Genomic DNA, 15519 nt, shown 5'->3' on the forward strand with positions numbered 1-15519 from the left:
CTCTTTTACAAAATTATAAAAATCTAAACACACACGCCACTGATTATACTTCGAGTCTGTTTTTAGAGTCAGGACAACATGGCATAACCATGCTTCTGTCTTGTTATTTAGACTAATGTGTTACCTTACCCTTTTTTTTAGCAACATGTTACCTTACCTTTGTATATTATTGTTGCCCAGTTTTATAATGGGCTTTCTCGGGCCCATTAACAATGAAATGATTCAACTATCCGTACGAGTCAAAGTGTCAGACAGTTGCTTTTGAAGCTTTTCTCTCTCTCTCTCTCACTCTTTCCCAATCCTCAGGCAGTTGAGCGGACTTTAGAGAGAAGCAGAAGCAGCCACACAGCAAGAGGAAGAGGAAGCTTCTTCCACTGTTAACGGTGCGTGCATTTTTACCCTCTATAAGTCTTCGTTAACGTTACCTTTAAGCAATTACTTGCATCTTACGCATGTCTTTGTCCAATTGTCCGTACATATTGTCTACTTTCTTTACCCTCTATAATAAACCATTAATTTATGTTTTTTTATCTCATATATTTACAATGGCTTTTGATACAACAGAACAGACTTGCTGAAGGAAAATGGCGCTCAATGGCGTTTCAGATTTGCTCCAAGAGAATGTGAAGAAGCCTCGCTTCTGCAAGTCTCTTTCTTTGGGAGAAAACTGGAAGTCTAAATCAATGGTAACTTATAGTATTAGTCCCTTTATCTTCTCTGTTTCTCACTGTTGTTCTTTGACTCTTTCTATGGAGTTAGTTTACATTAGACATGTCCACTGTGTTAACTTACCTCTTTTATAAGCAATATACTTTATTATTCTCTTTTGTTGGTTTGAAAAAGCTCAGATCTTTCCACTGGAGTTAATTCTTGTTCTGCTTTTTGCCTTTATTTTATTATTATTATTTTTTTGACATCGCCTTTATTTTATTAATTAATTATTCCTTGTTTTTCTTGGTTTTATGTAGAGGATTATTCCTGAAGAGTTTGTGAGAAGTGCTCATGGTGCATTTGAACACAGGCTAGTGTTTACCGTTTCTTGGGGAAATTCGTGGCAAGTCTGGCTCCAACGAGACAAGAACGGTCTGTTCATGGAAGAAGAAGACTGGAACGAGTTTGTGGATGACAACTTGTTATGCCCTAACGATATCTTGCTCTTCACACATGAGGACACAATGTTTACTGAAGTGAGAATCTATAAAAAAGATTATCGCTTCTTCAAACAAGTCATCTCAGCACCTCTTGCACCTCAAGTGGTTGACCCTAAGCCAAAAGCCCCTTCCTCTGCACCTCCTGGCTTTGCTCCCTTTCCTTCTGCCTCGGGTAAGACCATTAGTTTCATACTTTCTCCAACTCAAAACTATTCTGCTGTAGTAACTTTGATTCTTTTTTGTTTATGTTTTGGCAGCAAGTAGAGCGAGACAGAGCTCTTCTCCTGTCCAAAACCCTGAGCAGTACCTCGTAAACCCCCAAAACCCCTACTTTGTGAAGACACTGTCCAAAAAAATCGATGTTCTGGTAATAACATCAGCATTTTTAGTTTATGTTTGTTGCCTATGAAGCTAAACACTTTTATTTTTTTAATGTCTGTGGCAAATATAGTATGTGAACCAAGAGGTGATTCAGAAGTATGGGTTGAAGTTTGGTCCCCATCTGTCCCCCGTTTATTACCTTCTTCCCGGAGAAAAACACGAGGCTGTGATTAAGATCTACCGCAACGCCCCTTGTTTCAATCGCTGGGCAGCCATATGTAAGAAGTACAACAAGAAAGAAGGAGACAGTGTTGTTTGTGAGCTTGAACGCTCAGGTGGTGTGGTTACTGCTGTTAGAGTGCATTTCGTTGATGAATGAAGAGACCAAGAAGACCTCTCTTGTCTCCTTCCTATGAGTTAAGTTTTCCCATAAGTGTTTACAAAATTTACTATTTGTATTGCAACAATTAAGTAACTGTCAGTGTGGTACTAGGTCTAATTTACTTAGCTTTCTTGTGACTATGCTTCATATAATCTCTCCTTTTACAACCGTATAAAATAAAAACACCAAAAAGACAATGTTTTAAAAATAAAGCCCACACATTTCACTTCTTGTAATAATTTAAGATCTTTCTTGTGACTATGCTTCAAGCTTGCTATGAATTTGGATGATGTATTGTTTTATTGATCTAATAAGTAAAATGTGTTTCAGTGCATGATTTGAATTTACTTTATATATATCAGATATGCACACACTTTTATTCTTGTAAATTTGTAAAAAAAAACTTTCCATAAAGGCTTACATACATAAGAAATTGGCTATCCCCTTTTGCCTTCTCATGCAAGAAAGGCACATATAACCCCTAAACAAACCTCTCCTTTTACCACCCATATCTTTTTAATAAAATCAAAACACACACCAAAAATACAATATTATTTATAAAAATAAAGCCCAAACACTTCACTTCTTGTACTATAAGGATTCATTCATCTACTTACGAGCGCTTATAAGCTTGACATCGTCAATCACAGGCCCACATAGAGAAGAGAAATCATCACTCCTCATAGCATAGAAAGTACTGTAAAACATAACTCTGGTTCTGGTCGAAACCGCTACAAACCTGATCGAAGCTCGTTTAAACCCTCCCGTGCCACGTGACTCGTAAGGTACCTTAAGCGTATCTCTCCCCGCAAAAGCTTCAACCACCATTGAGCCTTTGCAAGCGTTGTTGGCGTCCCCTACCGCAAATGAGAGGACATAAGTCTTCCCAATGATGGTCCGAGCAACTTGGGCGATGGCGCTCTCTTTGCCTGCTACTAGCTCAATGGCTCGGCGACCTTGTGGGATTGAGAAGTGTTCTGTGTCTACGTACTTGACGGCTTTGAGAGACTCGACCATCCAACCGGGTAGGGGAGAGTGGTCGTCTTCTATGAACGGTGGGATTAAAACTCCTGTGGTCGAGCCTGGTAGGACTAATGGACCTTCTTCAAATCCTCCGTTTTTCAAAATGTTTTCTGACATACAATAGTTTCATAACATATGATATTAAGTCAAGACGTATATAATACATTCATTTGTATACACATACATAAGAGTAGAGGAGTAGAAATACTTGTGTGTATTTATATTTAATGACATAATGTTTTCACTCCTCTACTCCGTTCAAGAAATCACTACGATGTAGGTAGTATATATCTCATATTATATATTAAGTTTTGTGTTCTATTAAAAATTAATTTGATGAGATATTAAAAAATAGATATACTGAAAAAATTGAAGAAAAAATGGATGTTAACTGATTAAATCGATTTATATCAATTTAGATGGGTTTAGACTGATTTAAATCAATTTGAGCAATTTAAATCGGATTTTTTAAAAATTGTTAATCTTTAGAATATTGCTCCTACATATGTGCATAAAATTGAAAATGAATGTTATGCATATGTATAACTTTATAAACTGTTTCCTACTTATGTCATGCATATAATATTTAAGAATCTGACAAAACAGAGTATATACTTGTACTTACTGTTGGTTGGTCGAGGAGGGTAAAGAGCTTTCATGGCAATACCATCAATGAGTGGTCCACAAGCTGGATCCTCTTCTTCACCTGGATTATGAATCACTATCTCTGCGATCTCACTCTCAGCCTGAAACGCCCAAGAGTATAGATCCCATCCACTGCTACTATACACCGTCTGCACTGGAATCACCCCCGAGTCAGGTGCCACAGAGATGTTGAGCCTTTCGTCCTGAGCACACGTCCTAGCAGCGCTGAAAGTGAGCGAGTAATACATTCCTTTCACCACTTTGAGTCTTTGCTTGATGGATGCTTCGTTTCCTAGCCTGACTGCGAATTTTCCGGCGGGGACAACGAGAAGCATGTCTCCTTGTGTGTGTCCTGAGCTTATGTACTCGACGAAGCCTGTGACTTCCCAATTCGGGATTGCCATCTTGTTCAAGACTTCGGTTCCTTTCATGTCCGATGGTTTTGGTCCTAGTTCGAAGTCGCCGTTTGGTAACATCCCTGTGAATTACCATATTACCTTTTTTAGTATTAGCAATTTAAAAAATAATTAATTAGAAAAAGAAAGAAATAGGCACGTGAAGTGGTCTACATTAACGTGGATTAGCTTTCTTGATGGACCAAACTCAACTTCATTGATTGGATATGTCCAAAAACTTTATCGCAGTGTGTTTGTGTCATAACCAAAGTACAATTGTAATTTTAATCCGTTTAGAGCAATTTTATTGGCAAGTTTCTAAAATATGGGTTCTTAACTAAAAATATCATTATTTTAACATTAATTTAATTATTTAGTTAAAATTTATTTTTTTAGATAAATTGAACCAATTAACAATGGACATATAAGTTTCCAATGGTATCTAATATGATACCATTAGATTCGTTTTCTTATCATCTCTCTTTTAATTTTCTTTAATTTTAATGTTAATACCCATTGGATATCAAAGATATCTCTATCCTAAAATAATCATAATTAAAAACTTAGACAATAATGACAATTAACTATAGTTAATTTTACTTATATCAGTTTATATGAATTATTATAATGGTGTACGTATAGGTGTAGAAATAAAGGTTACCGTCACGGAAGGAGACACCGGCAGAATTGGCGGTGGTGATGAGAAGAAGGAAGAGAGACACGACGGTGACGCCTCCCATTGTAAAGGAGCGCCTAAGAGAGAATGAGACAAGTGTTTAGTGTACAAAGCTAAGTGATTAACATAGAGACTTGGGGCAGTTGCTTATAAGGGGCTGGAGCTATCAAAGTGCCCTTGGAGGTTGCTCTATATCACGAGTGTGTGCCACTGTCCCATGTGGGGTTGTGACCTCACTCCTTTGCAGAGATTTGGTATCTTATTGACATATTTGTGGTACTTCCAGAACTAAAACTAATAAATAACAAATTAGGTTAATATTTGTATTCTTAATATTTATCTTATAGTCTCCTATGACTCCTATCTCGGTGAGGCGGTGACTAGGAAAGACTGAAGACTGACAACCAAAGAAAAAAAACACTAAATGTAATTATTTAACGATAATCTCTTCTTATCCACATGCCATTTACACATGTAAACAACACTCAAGTCTAAGATTGTGAAAATTATTGAGATGTTCTTTTAGTAATTTTACATCTGAATCTACATGACATACCTGATTACTTATGATAACTGTAGAGAAGGCCACTCTTGTCGTTTTGGTAGAATGTCGGTGGAGATACTACATAGGAGAATCGTTTATCGTGGCGTGGCGTGGCATGGCATGTGTTACACCAAAAACAAAGTTCACAAGAGTTTTATTTTTCTTTGTTTTGAACATTTTCTAAACTCTTTTGTCTTCTTTGATTCGTGTTTTCGAGAGTTTCTTTTTGTTGTATTTTAGAATTGCGGAAATGAAAAATGTGTAAGCTATGAATGCGGTTTCCAAAGTCGGCTTCAGAAGTTCAGAATTGCGTCCAGTACTGATTGCGTCTTATCAGGCCAAGAAATTTGCGTGCCAATTCAATTATTTCTAACTTTAAAACGGATGTACTTCTGATCTAAATTATGCAAGATAAATTATTATTAATCACATAATATGATAATACTAATAAACTTGTTATTACTAATCACATAATATGATAATACTAATAAACTTTGTTTATAGTCCTAATTGGTTTGTTTAAGCCATCTGTGAAGACAGGGTAAAGTATAATGTAGAATTTTAAAAACATAGGTTTGTTTCAGTAAATGGATGTGGTAATGACTCTCAGGTATATACGGGTAGCAGAAGATAAAATTTACTTGTAAATAAAATTATTACAATTCCTTTTATCCAACAAACCTTTTATGGTTGATATTCACTTCTTAGCGTCTCTCTCACAGTTTCTTCAAGATTACAAAACCTTTGAAAACCAATGCAAGATTGTAGAAGTTAGTGAAACACTCTAAACTTGTAACTTGGATCTTGCAATATCACGTGTATACTAGCAATTACATAACAAACTAGGTCAAGAAGTCATAAACATCTAGCGCAAAAGTCTGACGTAGATTTAACTTTCACAAATTACAAATAATTGGGCGGTCAGTACCTAACAACTGACTGACTGAGCAACCAAAAATTTATTAGGACTTTAAGAGCAAGTTCGAATTAACATTAAAATGTTGAAATCTGAATACAAAGCATAGTGCGAGCTAGAGGGTCGAGAATCGTTAGGAAACGTGGGTGGCCCGGTGGGGCACTTAATAAAAAGAAGAGGGCGCGATGAGAGCGCAAAAGGCAAAATCAAGCATTTGTCGGGCTTCATCACTCCTGTCCATACACACACAAACTATCCCTAACCTACCTTTTAGTATTATTATATAAGGTTAATCATATAGTAAAGATAAAAATGTTTAACGTCTGTTATGTCCACATTATTATTAAATCAATGAATCTAACTCTTCGTAGTTCATAAACCAAAGTTCACAATGTAGATAGCTTTATATTGAACCATCACCTTTAACAAAAGTTCTCAATAATTGACAACTGTGATAAAAGACTAGGAGGAAGTAACTCACATTTAATCCCACATTTCATTTTATTTTTTAGTTTTTCATTAATGATTTAGGCCCCTGTGCTAATGTGACTCACATGGAAATGTCTTCAATAAAACTCCAAATCGTTTTCTCCTGACCAATCTATTAAATATAACACCTCTTATCTTATTATTCTTGTCTACCACCGACTTATTAACCGGACCGTGCAAAACATCGTTGTACATGATTCATGTAAAAGACGTTTAATGTAGCATTACTTTGTAAAGATAAACGCTTAACCTCCTTTTTGGTTGTAGTAACTACCAATCCATAGATGATAGATCAATAAAGCTTATTATACATTACACAACAATATCATACAACCTTAGACGCGCATAAACATGGACCGTACATAGCCATACAAAGCAAATTGTGTGGCAGATTGACGTCTAAAAAATAATAAAACAGAGAGATGATTAGGATCTGTTTGTTTAAGAGGCCTTTCCAATTATAGGACAAAAGAGACAACATTCTTAAGGAATGGTTCTCTGGTAGAGAGGTAGAGCTCCCAAAGCCTCTCTCTCAGCTCTCTCCCGCTTTACCTGCACATGCACATGAATCCCCATGTAATTAAGCACTTTTCTATACTATTCCTCTTAACACTAAAAAGAAAACCAAAGTTTATGATATTATTCCATTAGAGTTTTAATTAATTTAATAAAACATTAGATGGAGAAAACACACTCAGTTTTGTTTATTCATCTAGCACCACAAAGTGTGAATAGTTGTGCGAATCAAATAAACATCTGGTGGTTTCAAGGAAAAACAAAGTTGAACTAGTTCTTTTTTTGTTATAACAAGAACTTGCATGCGACTTACAAGAGCCAGCATTTCTTGGAGGTAGCTCCTGAATGGTGTCTGCACTGCCTGTGAAATCACAGAGAACAAAGCAGATAAAACATCTCTTACAAAGCTTATGGTCAAACAACACATAGCATAGGACTATCTCTAAGCTCTGTCTCAATTTTTTTGGAACCACACCTGGAGATCATCTGGGAGGTACTCGTGCTTCATGGAGAGGTCCATCGCACGCTTAAGGCGCTGGTTCCGAGCATCAACGACCTCTCTAGGCAACCGGTTAAGCGCTTCCTTAATGTCTAGATCGTACATAGGGTCGTAGAGATCGTCGTATCTAAGCCCTAATATTCAGTAACATCAAGAATCAGAGACAATAAGCCAAGAGAAGAGCTAGGGTTCGTTCCACCGAAACAGAGAGAGGTACCGTATTTGCGGAGGCGGTTAGAGACGGACTTCATATGAAGACGAGCCAAGAAGTTCTTCTTCGGATCTACTAATCTCTGGAGAAACGAAGACGCCATATCTTCTTCTGACTTCTCTGCTATACGTTGGCGTTGGAGACACGTTTTCTTTTTATTTTACCCGGGAATGAAGAAGAAGAGTCGAGAGACATCTATCAAACGGCGTCGTTTCGGTGAAACATATTCTCTCACCTTAGATTTGTGACACTTTTCAGAAAGGAATGCGAAACGTGGATCATATGTTGACTTTGAATAAGTTACATTGACTTAACAAAATGGAACAAGCTTACTAGTTGTTTACTCGTTTTTAATTACTTGGTCGGAGATGTATGTAAGAAAAAGTGTAACCGTCTTCTTCCTCAAACTCATAATCGATGTTGACATGAGTTACTTTTGATTAAGTTCGAGTTAGACTTGTAATTCAAAAAAGTTACCATTCATACATTAAATTTAATTTTTCGATTTTATGTTTGATTTAAAATGTATTATACTTGAGTTACAATTTTGACTTAAATCTTTTATAAAATTGCTAACTCAAATCATAAACCTACATCAACCAAAATCCCATGTTTTAGAAATTGAGTTACAGATTTGATTGATTTTCTTTTTAAAAACAAATTGTGAACAAAAATGCTTCAGTGTCCCGTAAATGCTGTAGCTAAATTTATTGCCTAAAAATCATGAACAAATACTCTACTTAAATTTAACATATCAATTATAAAAATTACCTTAAGACGTGTTCCACCGCCGTCTTCAGCACCAGCAACAGCACCAATACATGAACAAAATAAGAGATGAGATTGCAAACATAATTTATATATTGTTTTACTTGCATTGCTCTAACAACTGATGGTCAATACATGAACAACATATGCGATTGCAAACATTCGAAAGTTCACGCAATTATTATCATTTCATTTAATTTAATTTATTATTGATATTATAATAAATAGTATTAGTTGTTATTATAATACTTAGAAAATAATATATACTGAAAATTAATTTTCAATTTTTTTATACTTATTTAAAATAAATTTTATTTTTTATTTATTTTAAAAATATATACTTTAATGGTTTATTTGTTTTTAGTAAAAAATTCTATTTATATTTTTATACATTCAATTTTTTTATTCAGCACTCATACTACAACTTATACATATAAAAAGTTACCAGTCATAAATTTTAATAAAATGGTAACCTTTATTTTTTACTGCAAACTTACCACATAAGCTTACAGTTTTTACCACATACTTTTTACTGCAAGTTACATCGAGTACAAATCATACTGTAATTCAACTCTAATATTACATGTCACCGGTCGGAGCCGATATCTTTTGTTGTATACAAGACATCTCTGTGTATTTACTATGTATATGTTATTTTTTGGGCAAAAACATTGGGATGGAGCCGAGCCTCATTTTTATAGGTCCAAATTTTTATTGGAGAAATGAATTCTCTTTTTAGAAATAGATATTTTTGCATTTTTGCTTCAAATGAAATATTATCTCATGTCAAACTAATAAATTTATGCAAATAAATAAATTAAACTAATGTAACTATTTTAGTTGTTTTTTTTTCACTTTCTATTTAACGGGAATGGAGTCCGAGCAGAACGTACGTCCTGAGCTCTGGGAGACCCAGATTGATACCGAGAGAGTAGTTCTCACTATCCTAGGTTTTGTGTTCTTTCTTGTTCTTTTTTTATTTTGTGTTTGGTGCCTACCTCGTAAGGTCAGGGCAGCAAAAGCACGGATCGCACCAGCTCCTGCAAAGGTAGAGCTCCAGCCGGCTTAGGGAAGCAATAAAATTAATACATTAAAAAAATTGTATCATTTTTAGACGCTATGAGTGAATATGTGTTATGCTATGTGCCGTCAATAATCTTTTTTTTTAATTTCTCAAGGTATTATGATTTTTTCCCGGTTATTATGATTTTTTTCCGGTTGTTATTATGACTAACATTTTGATCTTTACTAACGCCATCGAGTTTCATAGCTGATTCATCTCTCTATAATGTGTGGTCGTTATTAGTTGTACATAATACACATGTAATCACTAATTAACTGGAAAATCATATAATATGAACTCATAAATATTAGTCAAAACCAAGTTAATTATAGAATACTCTTAATTATATACAAATCGTAGTATAGTTACTTAGAATGGGATAGTATTTTTACATTTCCCAGATCATATTCTCTTATCATTTGCTCATATTTTTCTTATAATTTGATTATATTTCACTTAAATTATCATTTTTTATTTTTCTATTTCATTTAAATAAGTAAATTTTCTTCTTTTCTTCTATCATCTTAATACTCCCTCAGTTTCATTATAAATGTACATTTTTCATGGAAATTGAAAAAATTATATAATAGACTAATATAATTCTATTTAATGTATGATTAATTAAATGACAATGATTTAAATAAAAATCCATTGGTTATTCAAAAGGGTAAAAAGTAGATTTAATATACAAATTTGCATTTGAAATTGTAGAAAGATACTTATTTTGAAACAAAATCAAAAACCTAAAGTGACACTTATTTGAAAATAGAGGGAGTATTAACTATGTCCGACAAACACAATTGTAGCATATGTACCTAAAATATGTTTAGATTGGTTAATTGACTGGTTTGAATGAATTCTTAACCCTGTGATTGGTTATTAAAAAGGGTAAAAAATAGATTTAATATACAAGTTTACATTGAAATCGTAAAATGACACTTACTTTAAAACAAAATTAAAAACTTAAAGTGACACTTATTATGAAACAGATAGAGTATCAATTATGTCTGACAAAACACAATTGTTGCATCCTCACCTAAAGTTTTAGACTTATTAGACATATATATATATATATATATATAAATTTTAATTAAAGATATACATATAGTTTTTTGATTTTTTTTTTAGTTTTTAGACAAATTGGACATCTAACATTGTGACAGAAAAGTGGACCTTCCATGCGAACAAAAAGTCACACCTATTAACCTTCTTTATTTGTATATACTAGGTAGAGACTTGCGCAGAATGAGATTAATATTATATTTACAAAAAAATATCTTTCTTTAATAATGTTTTCTAAATTTACAATATAAAACTATAAATATTAAAACTAAATTACATGGAATAATATGTAAAACTATAAATATTAAAACTAAATTACATGAAATAATATGTAAAACGATCAAATATGATATAGGCTAATGATTGGGATGAAATGCATATATAGGCTGATGTTTATATAAAACCAATGGTGTTGAAAAAATAAATATATATATATATATATAGAAGAACCAATTAATTATTAGAACCATTAATGCAAAAAAAAATTGTTATAGTATATTCGAAGAAATTTAAAAAGCGAACTAGAGTTTGACCCGCATACCTGTACGGATGTTTGTTCTTATAATTATATATATCAATATTTTTCTATAGTTTTTGTTAGAGTATATTTTCTACATTTATTGGTATTAAATATTTGTTCAATATAACATTTATACACCAATTTTTTTTATTTATATGAGTAATTTTATTTATTTATCTAACTGTCAATTAGATTAGTGTTTATAATTTGTCTTAGTAGATTCGCATTGGCATATAGTTATATAAAATATACATAAATAACATATTTAAACAACCATTTTTATTTAATATTTTTTCAAGTTGATTATGTACATGGGTTTGTAAAGTTTTATTATTAGTGATATATATTAAGGAATAGACTATAATACTATAAATAATATTTTGTTGGACGATTATCTTATCTGCTTAAGAAACTTCCATTTACATTAATATTTAGCGACTGTTCGTTATTAGCTAAAAAGCAATAGAAATATGAACTACATATAAAATATGTTATATCAGAAGACTTAAGTTTATTGGTTTATTATTTCAGTTACATATAAATCCATGTGGGATTTATATTAGTCTATTTGACACATCGTATAAATAATGGACAAAGTAAATATGGATTATAATAAAATGGGCCATGAGTAAGTCTGGTAAATGTAATTAATAGGGGCAATATGATAAGAAATATTAGATTGTTGTAAAAAAAAGATAAGAGATAATAGATTATGTCCAATTGGTTATGTAACACTATGAAAACATATAAGATTTATAAAAGATATCTAAGTTATTTTCATGTTTACTATCGGTTCTATTATTAATTAATGTATATCATAGCTTTTGGAAAGTGAACGTATAACTGCATTAAAATTTGATATATTTTGGTTTTACTATAGGACTATTCTGATTTCTGATTTTTTATTAGTTTTTCTTATAAGAATTAAAATATTTCTAGCTTTTTATGTTTCAAGTGCAGATTTCATAAAAACTACTGAATTAAAAAAGTCGATGGCAGAAAAAAGATAACGACAAACACAACAACATAATATCATACAATGTTTTAAAATAAACTCTGCTAAAGTTTATAATTATCCCCTAGACTATATTTGCGATGTGATTTTGCCAGATGTTCTCTCTACAATCAACTTCACAAAACAAATATGACATGGCTATTGAAATTGAGGACATGTCTTATAGCTTAATATGACATGGACAATTGCATTTAATGTTAATTTATATTTTTGGTAAACTTTCTAAAATATGATAATAACTCATATATTACATTTAATGTCAATTTAAATTTATCATGTTTTTAGAATATGGGAATATATCATAAATCATCATTAAAATAAATATATTCAAATTTGGCATTATAAATTTTGAAATATAATTTAATTATATATTTTAAAATTATACAATTTTATTACTAAAATTTTCAAAAATGTATACAATTTTTTTTTAGAAAATTATAAAAATTTAATCGTAAAATTATTATTTTCTTATATATCTACAAATTTTATAAATATTGTTTAATTTTAATTTTTGGTAATTATGCAACTTTTACAAATTTATTTAATATATTTAATTAAAATAAATAGATAGAAAAATCTATGTAAGTTTATAATTTCAAATATATACATGCATATTCTTAAATATAATTTTTATGTTTAATTAAATCAAATTTATATTAAAATATTGATACGAAAAAGAAAATTTACAATATTAATAAAATTTTATTTTAAAATATAATTTATATTTATCTGTTGAAAAATATTTTAAAATTTTTTAGTGCACATAGTGCAGGAAGACACCTAGTCTTCAATTAAAGTTTGTGATAATCTACGAAAAAAACAATTAACAAAATCTATATGTCATTAAAACTCTTTTTAAATTCAGTTTAATGATTTAATTTTAAAATCATCAAAACTCAACAACAAACACAACAACATAATATCATACAATGTTTTAAAATAAACTCTGCTAAAGTTTATAATTATCTTCAATTAAAGTTTGTGATAATCTACAAAAAACAATTAACAAAATCTATATATCATCAAAACTCTTTTTAAATTAAGTTGAATGATTTAATTTTAAAATCATCAAAACTCTGCTAAAGTTTATAATTATCTTCAATATAAATATCAGCCAAAACCAAATTAAAGATATACAAATCGTAGTAAGAGTTAATTAGGATCGACCATATGGGGGATAGCATTTTTACATTCCACACATCATTTCGAAAATTGTCACCATAGTTAGGCATGACTTTTCAGCAGGCTCAGCATCATCTCGTACAAATCAGATATCAAGAATGAATGCATATCAAAGTATATATAAAAATCAGGTGCAGACCAGAAGATGCCAACCTTGAGTGATCATGTCTTTCCCTGGAGGCACTTCAGATATGTAACTTAAAATTAGCCTAAACTGTAAGCCGAGAAACGTACGGTGGAGACAGAGAGAGGAAGGCACTCTATTTGTCTACTTAGTAGATTCATCATATCTTTCTATTGAATTTTAACTAAGGGATTTCAATTTTGAGAACCACATGGTCTTGAGAGTAGTATTTCTAGTTACAGAAATCTTCAATGTTCTGGTAAATTATGCTATTAGTGGGCCCTAACGGATCATACTCTTTTGTTACCGTCTTCATTAAAATGAAACTTATGCTTCATGCAATATACAATTCATAGTTAGCCAAACCAGTAACATAAGAACTCAAACTCAGTTGACAAATGTTGATAAATAACACAAAACATAACCATAAACAACCAAACCTAAACTCAGATTCACTACCAAGGCAAATTGTAAGACAACTTGCAATACTTAGGTCTCATTATCATAAACCAAAACTTGTCTTCCATCTACTTATAAACCCTTCAAGCTCTTATTCAAACAAAATGTAAGTTAAAGCAAATAAAATAAAATCATAAACTTCACCAAACAAAATCAGTCCTCTGGCTCAATCTTCCTCCCACCTTCCTTCTCTTCCAAAAGCCGACCACTCTCCTCATCGATCTGCTGAGCACTCTTCTGAGCCTCTTTAGCTTTCAACGCTTGTAACTTAGCGTGATTGTAGTACGCAACGCCCAAGAAGGCAATCCCATAACCAAAAAGATTAATAGGAGTCACAGTGTCCTTAATAACCGACCATGAGAATGCGATCAATAACCAGTCCTTAACCACACCAGCAACATTCATGGTCAAAGCAGACGTCTTCCCCACCAAAAGGAACACAGCAAGATTTAAAGCAAACGCACAGAACGAATTCGTCCCGAAAATAACGTAATCAAAATGGAAGCTAGAGGTCTCTCTAAGAACAGGAAACTCCACAACAATCCAAGGGATAAACAAGAACCCTAAGCAGCATGGTGCAACGTAGTAAAGAGAAGTGATAGGATTCAACGTGATTCCTTTAGAGGTAAGCAAGATCTGAATCAAAACCAATCTTGTCGCCTCGAACGCAACCGCACCTAGCTGAAGAACCACACCCCACACATCAATCCTAGCTTCACCGTAAGCAGCGATTGCGACACCAAAGGAGATGGATAACATGTTAACCATAGTCTCCGACTTAAAACCTTCCTTCTTGAACAAGACACCGATGGAGTAAACCGCGACGGGCATGAGGGCTTTGAGCATTTGGATGAAGGAGACGGAAAGGTAAATGTAAGCGGAGTTTGAGAGCCAGAGGGAGAGTGAGTACAACGCGCCGATGGGAACAACGGATCTAAGGTAAGTGTCACGTGACATGGAGACAGGCTCGACGAAGTTGAAGACCTTGATGAGGAGGAAAGCTAGGGTTGAGCAAAAGGACATGTGGATCATGGTGAGGGAGATAGGGAAAGGCCAGTCGTACATTTTCTTGTCGAGGATGTATTTGTTGTAGACGATGACGGTGAAGCTGAGGAAGATCCATATCGCTACGTATGTGTAGGAGAGGACGATGTTCTTGATCACGCCTTCGCTTAGTGATCCGCCTTTACCCATTTTCTTGAAGATGATTGTTTCTCCGGACAGTGGTTATTGCGACTGAGACAGCGGTTCTGGTGGAACAGCGAGTTTGTTTGGTGAGATCCTGAAATAACGTTTCCACTATGTAACGGAAGTGTTTACCAATTTATATATTTCTTTTATTTATTTATTAAGTAATGACTGAATAACAATATTCATATTCTCATAGATGATTATATAACTATAGGATATTTGCATTTATATATTTTATAAATAACATACATCATTCTCCAAGAGGCTTAGTTACTCTTTTCAAACCCCTTTGAGAATGATGTATGTTATTTATAAAATATATAAATGCACCAAATATCTTTATTAGTTACTTCAAAACTATGTTTTA

General features: G+C 32.6%; 4 protein-coding genes across 4 annotated transcripts; 1 reads left to right on the plus strand and 3 right to left on the minus strand.

Moving 5' to 3' along the window:
• The first annotated feature begins 264 nt into the window (after positions 1 to 264).
• Positions 265 to 2060, plus strand: LOC106403835 (B3 domain-containing protein At5g25470-like). The gene is made up of 5 exons (XM_013844619.3): positions 265 to 383; positions 565 to 686; positions 969 to 1323; positions 1409 to 1518; positions 1603 to 2060. Exons 2-5 carry the CDS (start codon positions 585 to 587, stop codon positions 1849 to 1851), a joined length of 816 nt encoding a protein of 271 aa, XP_013700073.1. The 5' UTR covers positions 265 to 383; positions 565 to 584; the 3' UTR covers positions 1852 to 2060.
• Positions 2061 to 2188: 128 nt separating this feature from the next.
• Positions 2189 to 4777, minus strand: BNAA02G31980D. Its single transcript, XM_013844614.3, has 3 exons — positions 4579 to 4777; positions 3503 to 4000; positions 2189 to 2987 (listed from the first exon to the last, which is right to left on the minus strand). Exons 1-3 carry the CDS (start codon positions 4655 to 4657, stop codon positions 2464 to 2466), a joined length of 1101 nt encoding a protein of 366 aa, XP_013700068.1. The 5' UTR covers positions 4658 to 4777; the 3' UTR covers positions 2189 to 2463.
• Positions 4778 to 6827: 2050 nt separating this feature from the next.
• Positions 6828 to 7972, minus strand: LOC106425412 (cytochrome b-c1 complex subunit 7-2, mitochondrial). Its single transcript, XM_013866146.3, has 4 exons — positions 7775 to 7972; positions 7534 to 7691; positions 7372 to 7419; positions 6828 to 7094 (listed from the first exon to the last, which is right to left on the minus strand). Exons 1-4 carry the CDS (start codon positions 7869 to 7871, stop codon positions 7026 to 7028), a joined length of 372 nt encoding a protein of 123 aa, XP_013721600.1. The 5' UTR covers positions 7872 to 7972; the 3' UTR covers positions 6828 to 7025.
• Positions 7973 to 13893: 5921 nt separating this feature from the next.
• On the minus strand, positions 13894 to 15302 carry LOC106425424 (probable sugar phosphate/phosphate translocator At5g25400). The gene has a single exon (XM_013866152.3). It carries the CDS (start codon positions 15153 to 15155, stop codon positions 14115 to 14117), a length of 1041 nt encoding a protein of 346 aa, XP_013721606.1. The 5' UTR covers positions 15156 to 15302; the 3' UTR covers positions 13894 to 14114.
• Positions 15303 to 15519: the final 217 nt, after the last annotated feature.

This window comes from Brassica napus, chromosome A2 (assembly GCF_020379485.1).
Source record: "Brassica napus cultivar Da-Ae chromosome A2, Da-Ae, whole genome shotgun sequence".
Lineage (NCBI taxonomy): Eukaryota > Viridiplantae > Streptophyta > Magnoliopsida > Brassicales > Brassicaceae > Brassica > Brassica napus.

Bases quoted from the DNA above. Each gene is read 5' to 3' on its own strand.
- LOC106403835 (XM_013844619.3), top strand. From the start codon at position 585: ATGGCGCTCAATGGCGTTTCAGATTTGCTCCAAGAGAATGTGAAGAAG. The intron at 1,324-1,408 runs GTAAGACCATTA...ATGTTTTGGCAG, and splicing joins TCCCTTTCCTTCTGCCTCGG to CAAGTAGAGCGAGACAGAGC. The intron at 1,519-1,602 runs GTAATAACATCA...TGGCAAATATAG, and splicing joins CCAAAAAAATCGATGTTCTG to TATGTGAACCAAGAGGTGAT.
- BNAA02G31980D (XM_013844614.3), bottom strand. From the start codon at position 4,657: ATGGGAGGCGTCACCGTCGTGTCTCTCTTCCTTCTTCTCATCACCACC. The intron at 4,001-4,578 runs GTAACCTTTATT...GGTAATTCACAG, and splicing joins CGGTGTCTCCTTCCGTGACG to GGATGTTACCAAACGGCGAC. The intron at 2,988-3,502 runs GTAAGTACAAGT...ATTGTATGTCAG, and splicing joins CCCTCCTCGACCAACCAACA to AAAACATTTTGAAAAACGGA.
- LOC106425424 (XM_013866152.3), bottom strand. From the start codon at position 15,155: ATGGGTAAAGGCGGATCACTAAGCGAAGGCGTGATCAAGAACATCGTC.
- LOC106425412 (XM_013866146.3), bottom strand. From the start codon at position 7,871: ATGGCGTCTTCGTTTCTCCAGAGATTAGTAGATCCGAAGAAGAACTTC. The intron at 7,420-7,533 runs GTGTGGTTCCAA...GTGATTTCACAG, and splicing joins ACCTCCCAGATGATCTCCAG to GCAGTGCAGACACCATTCAG. The intron at 7,095-7,371 runs GTAAGTCGCATG...GTGCATGTGCAG, and splicing joins TCCAAGAAATGCTGGCTCTT to GTAAAGCGGGAGAGAGCTGA.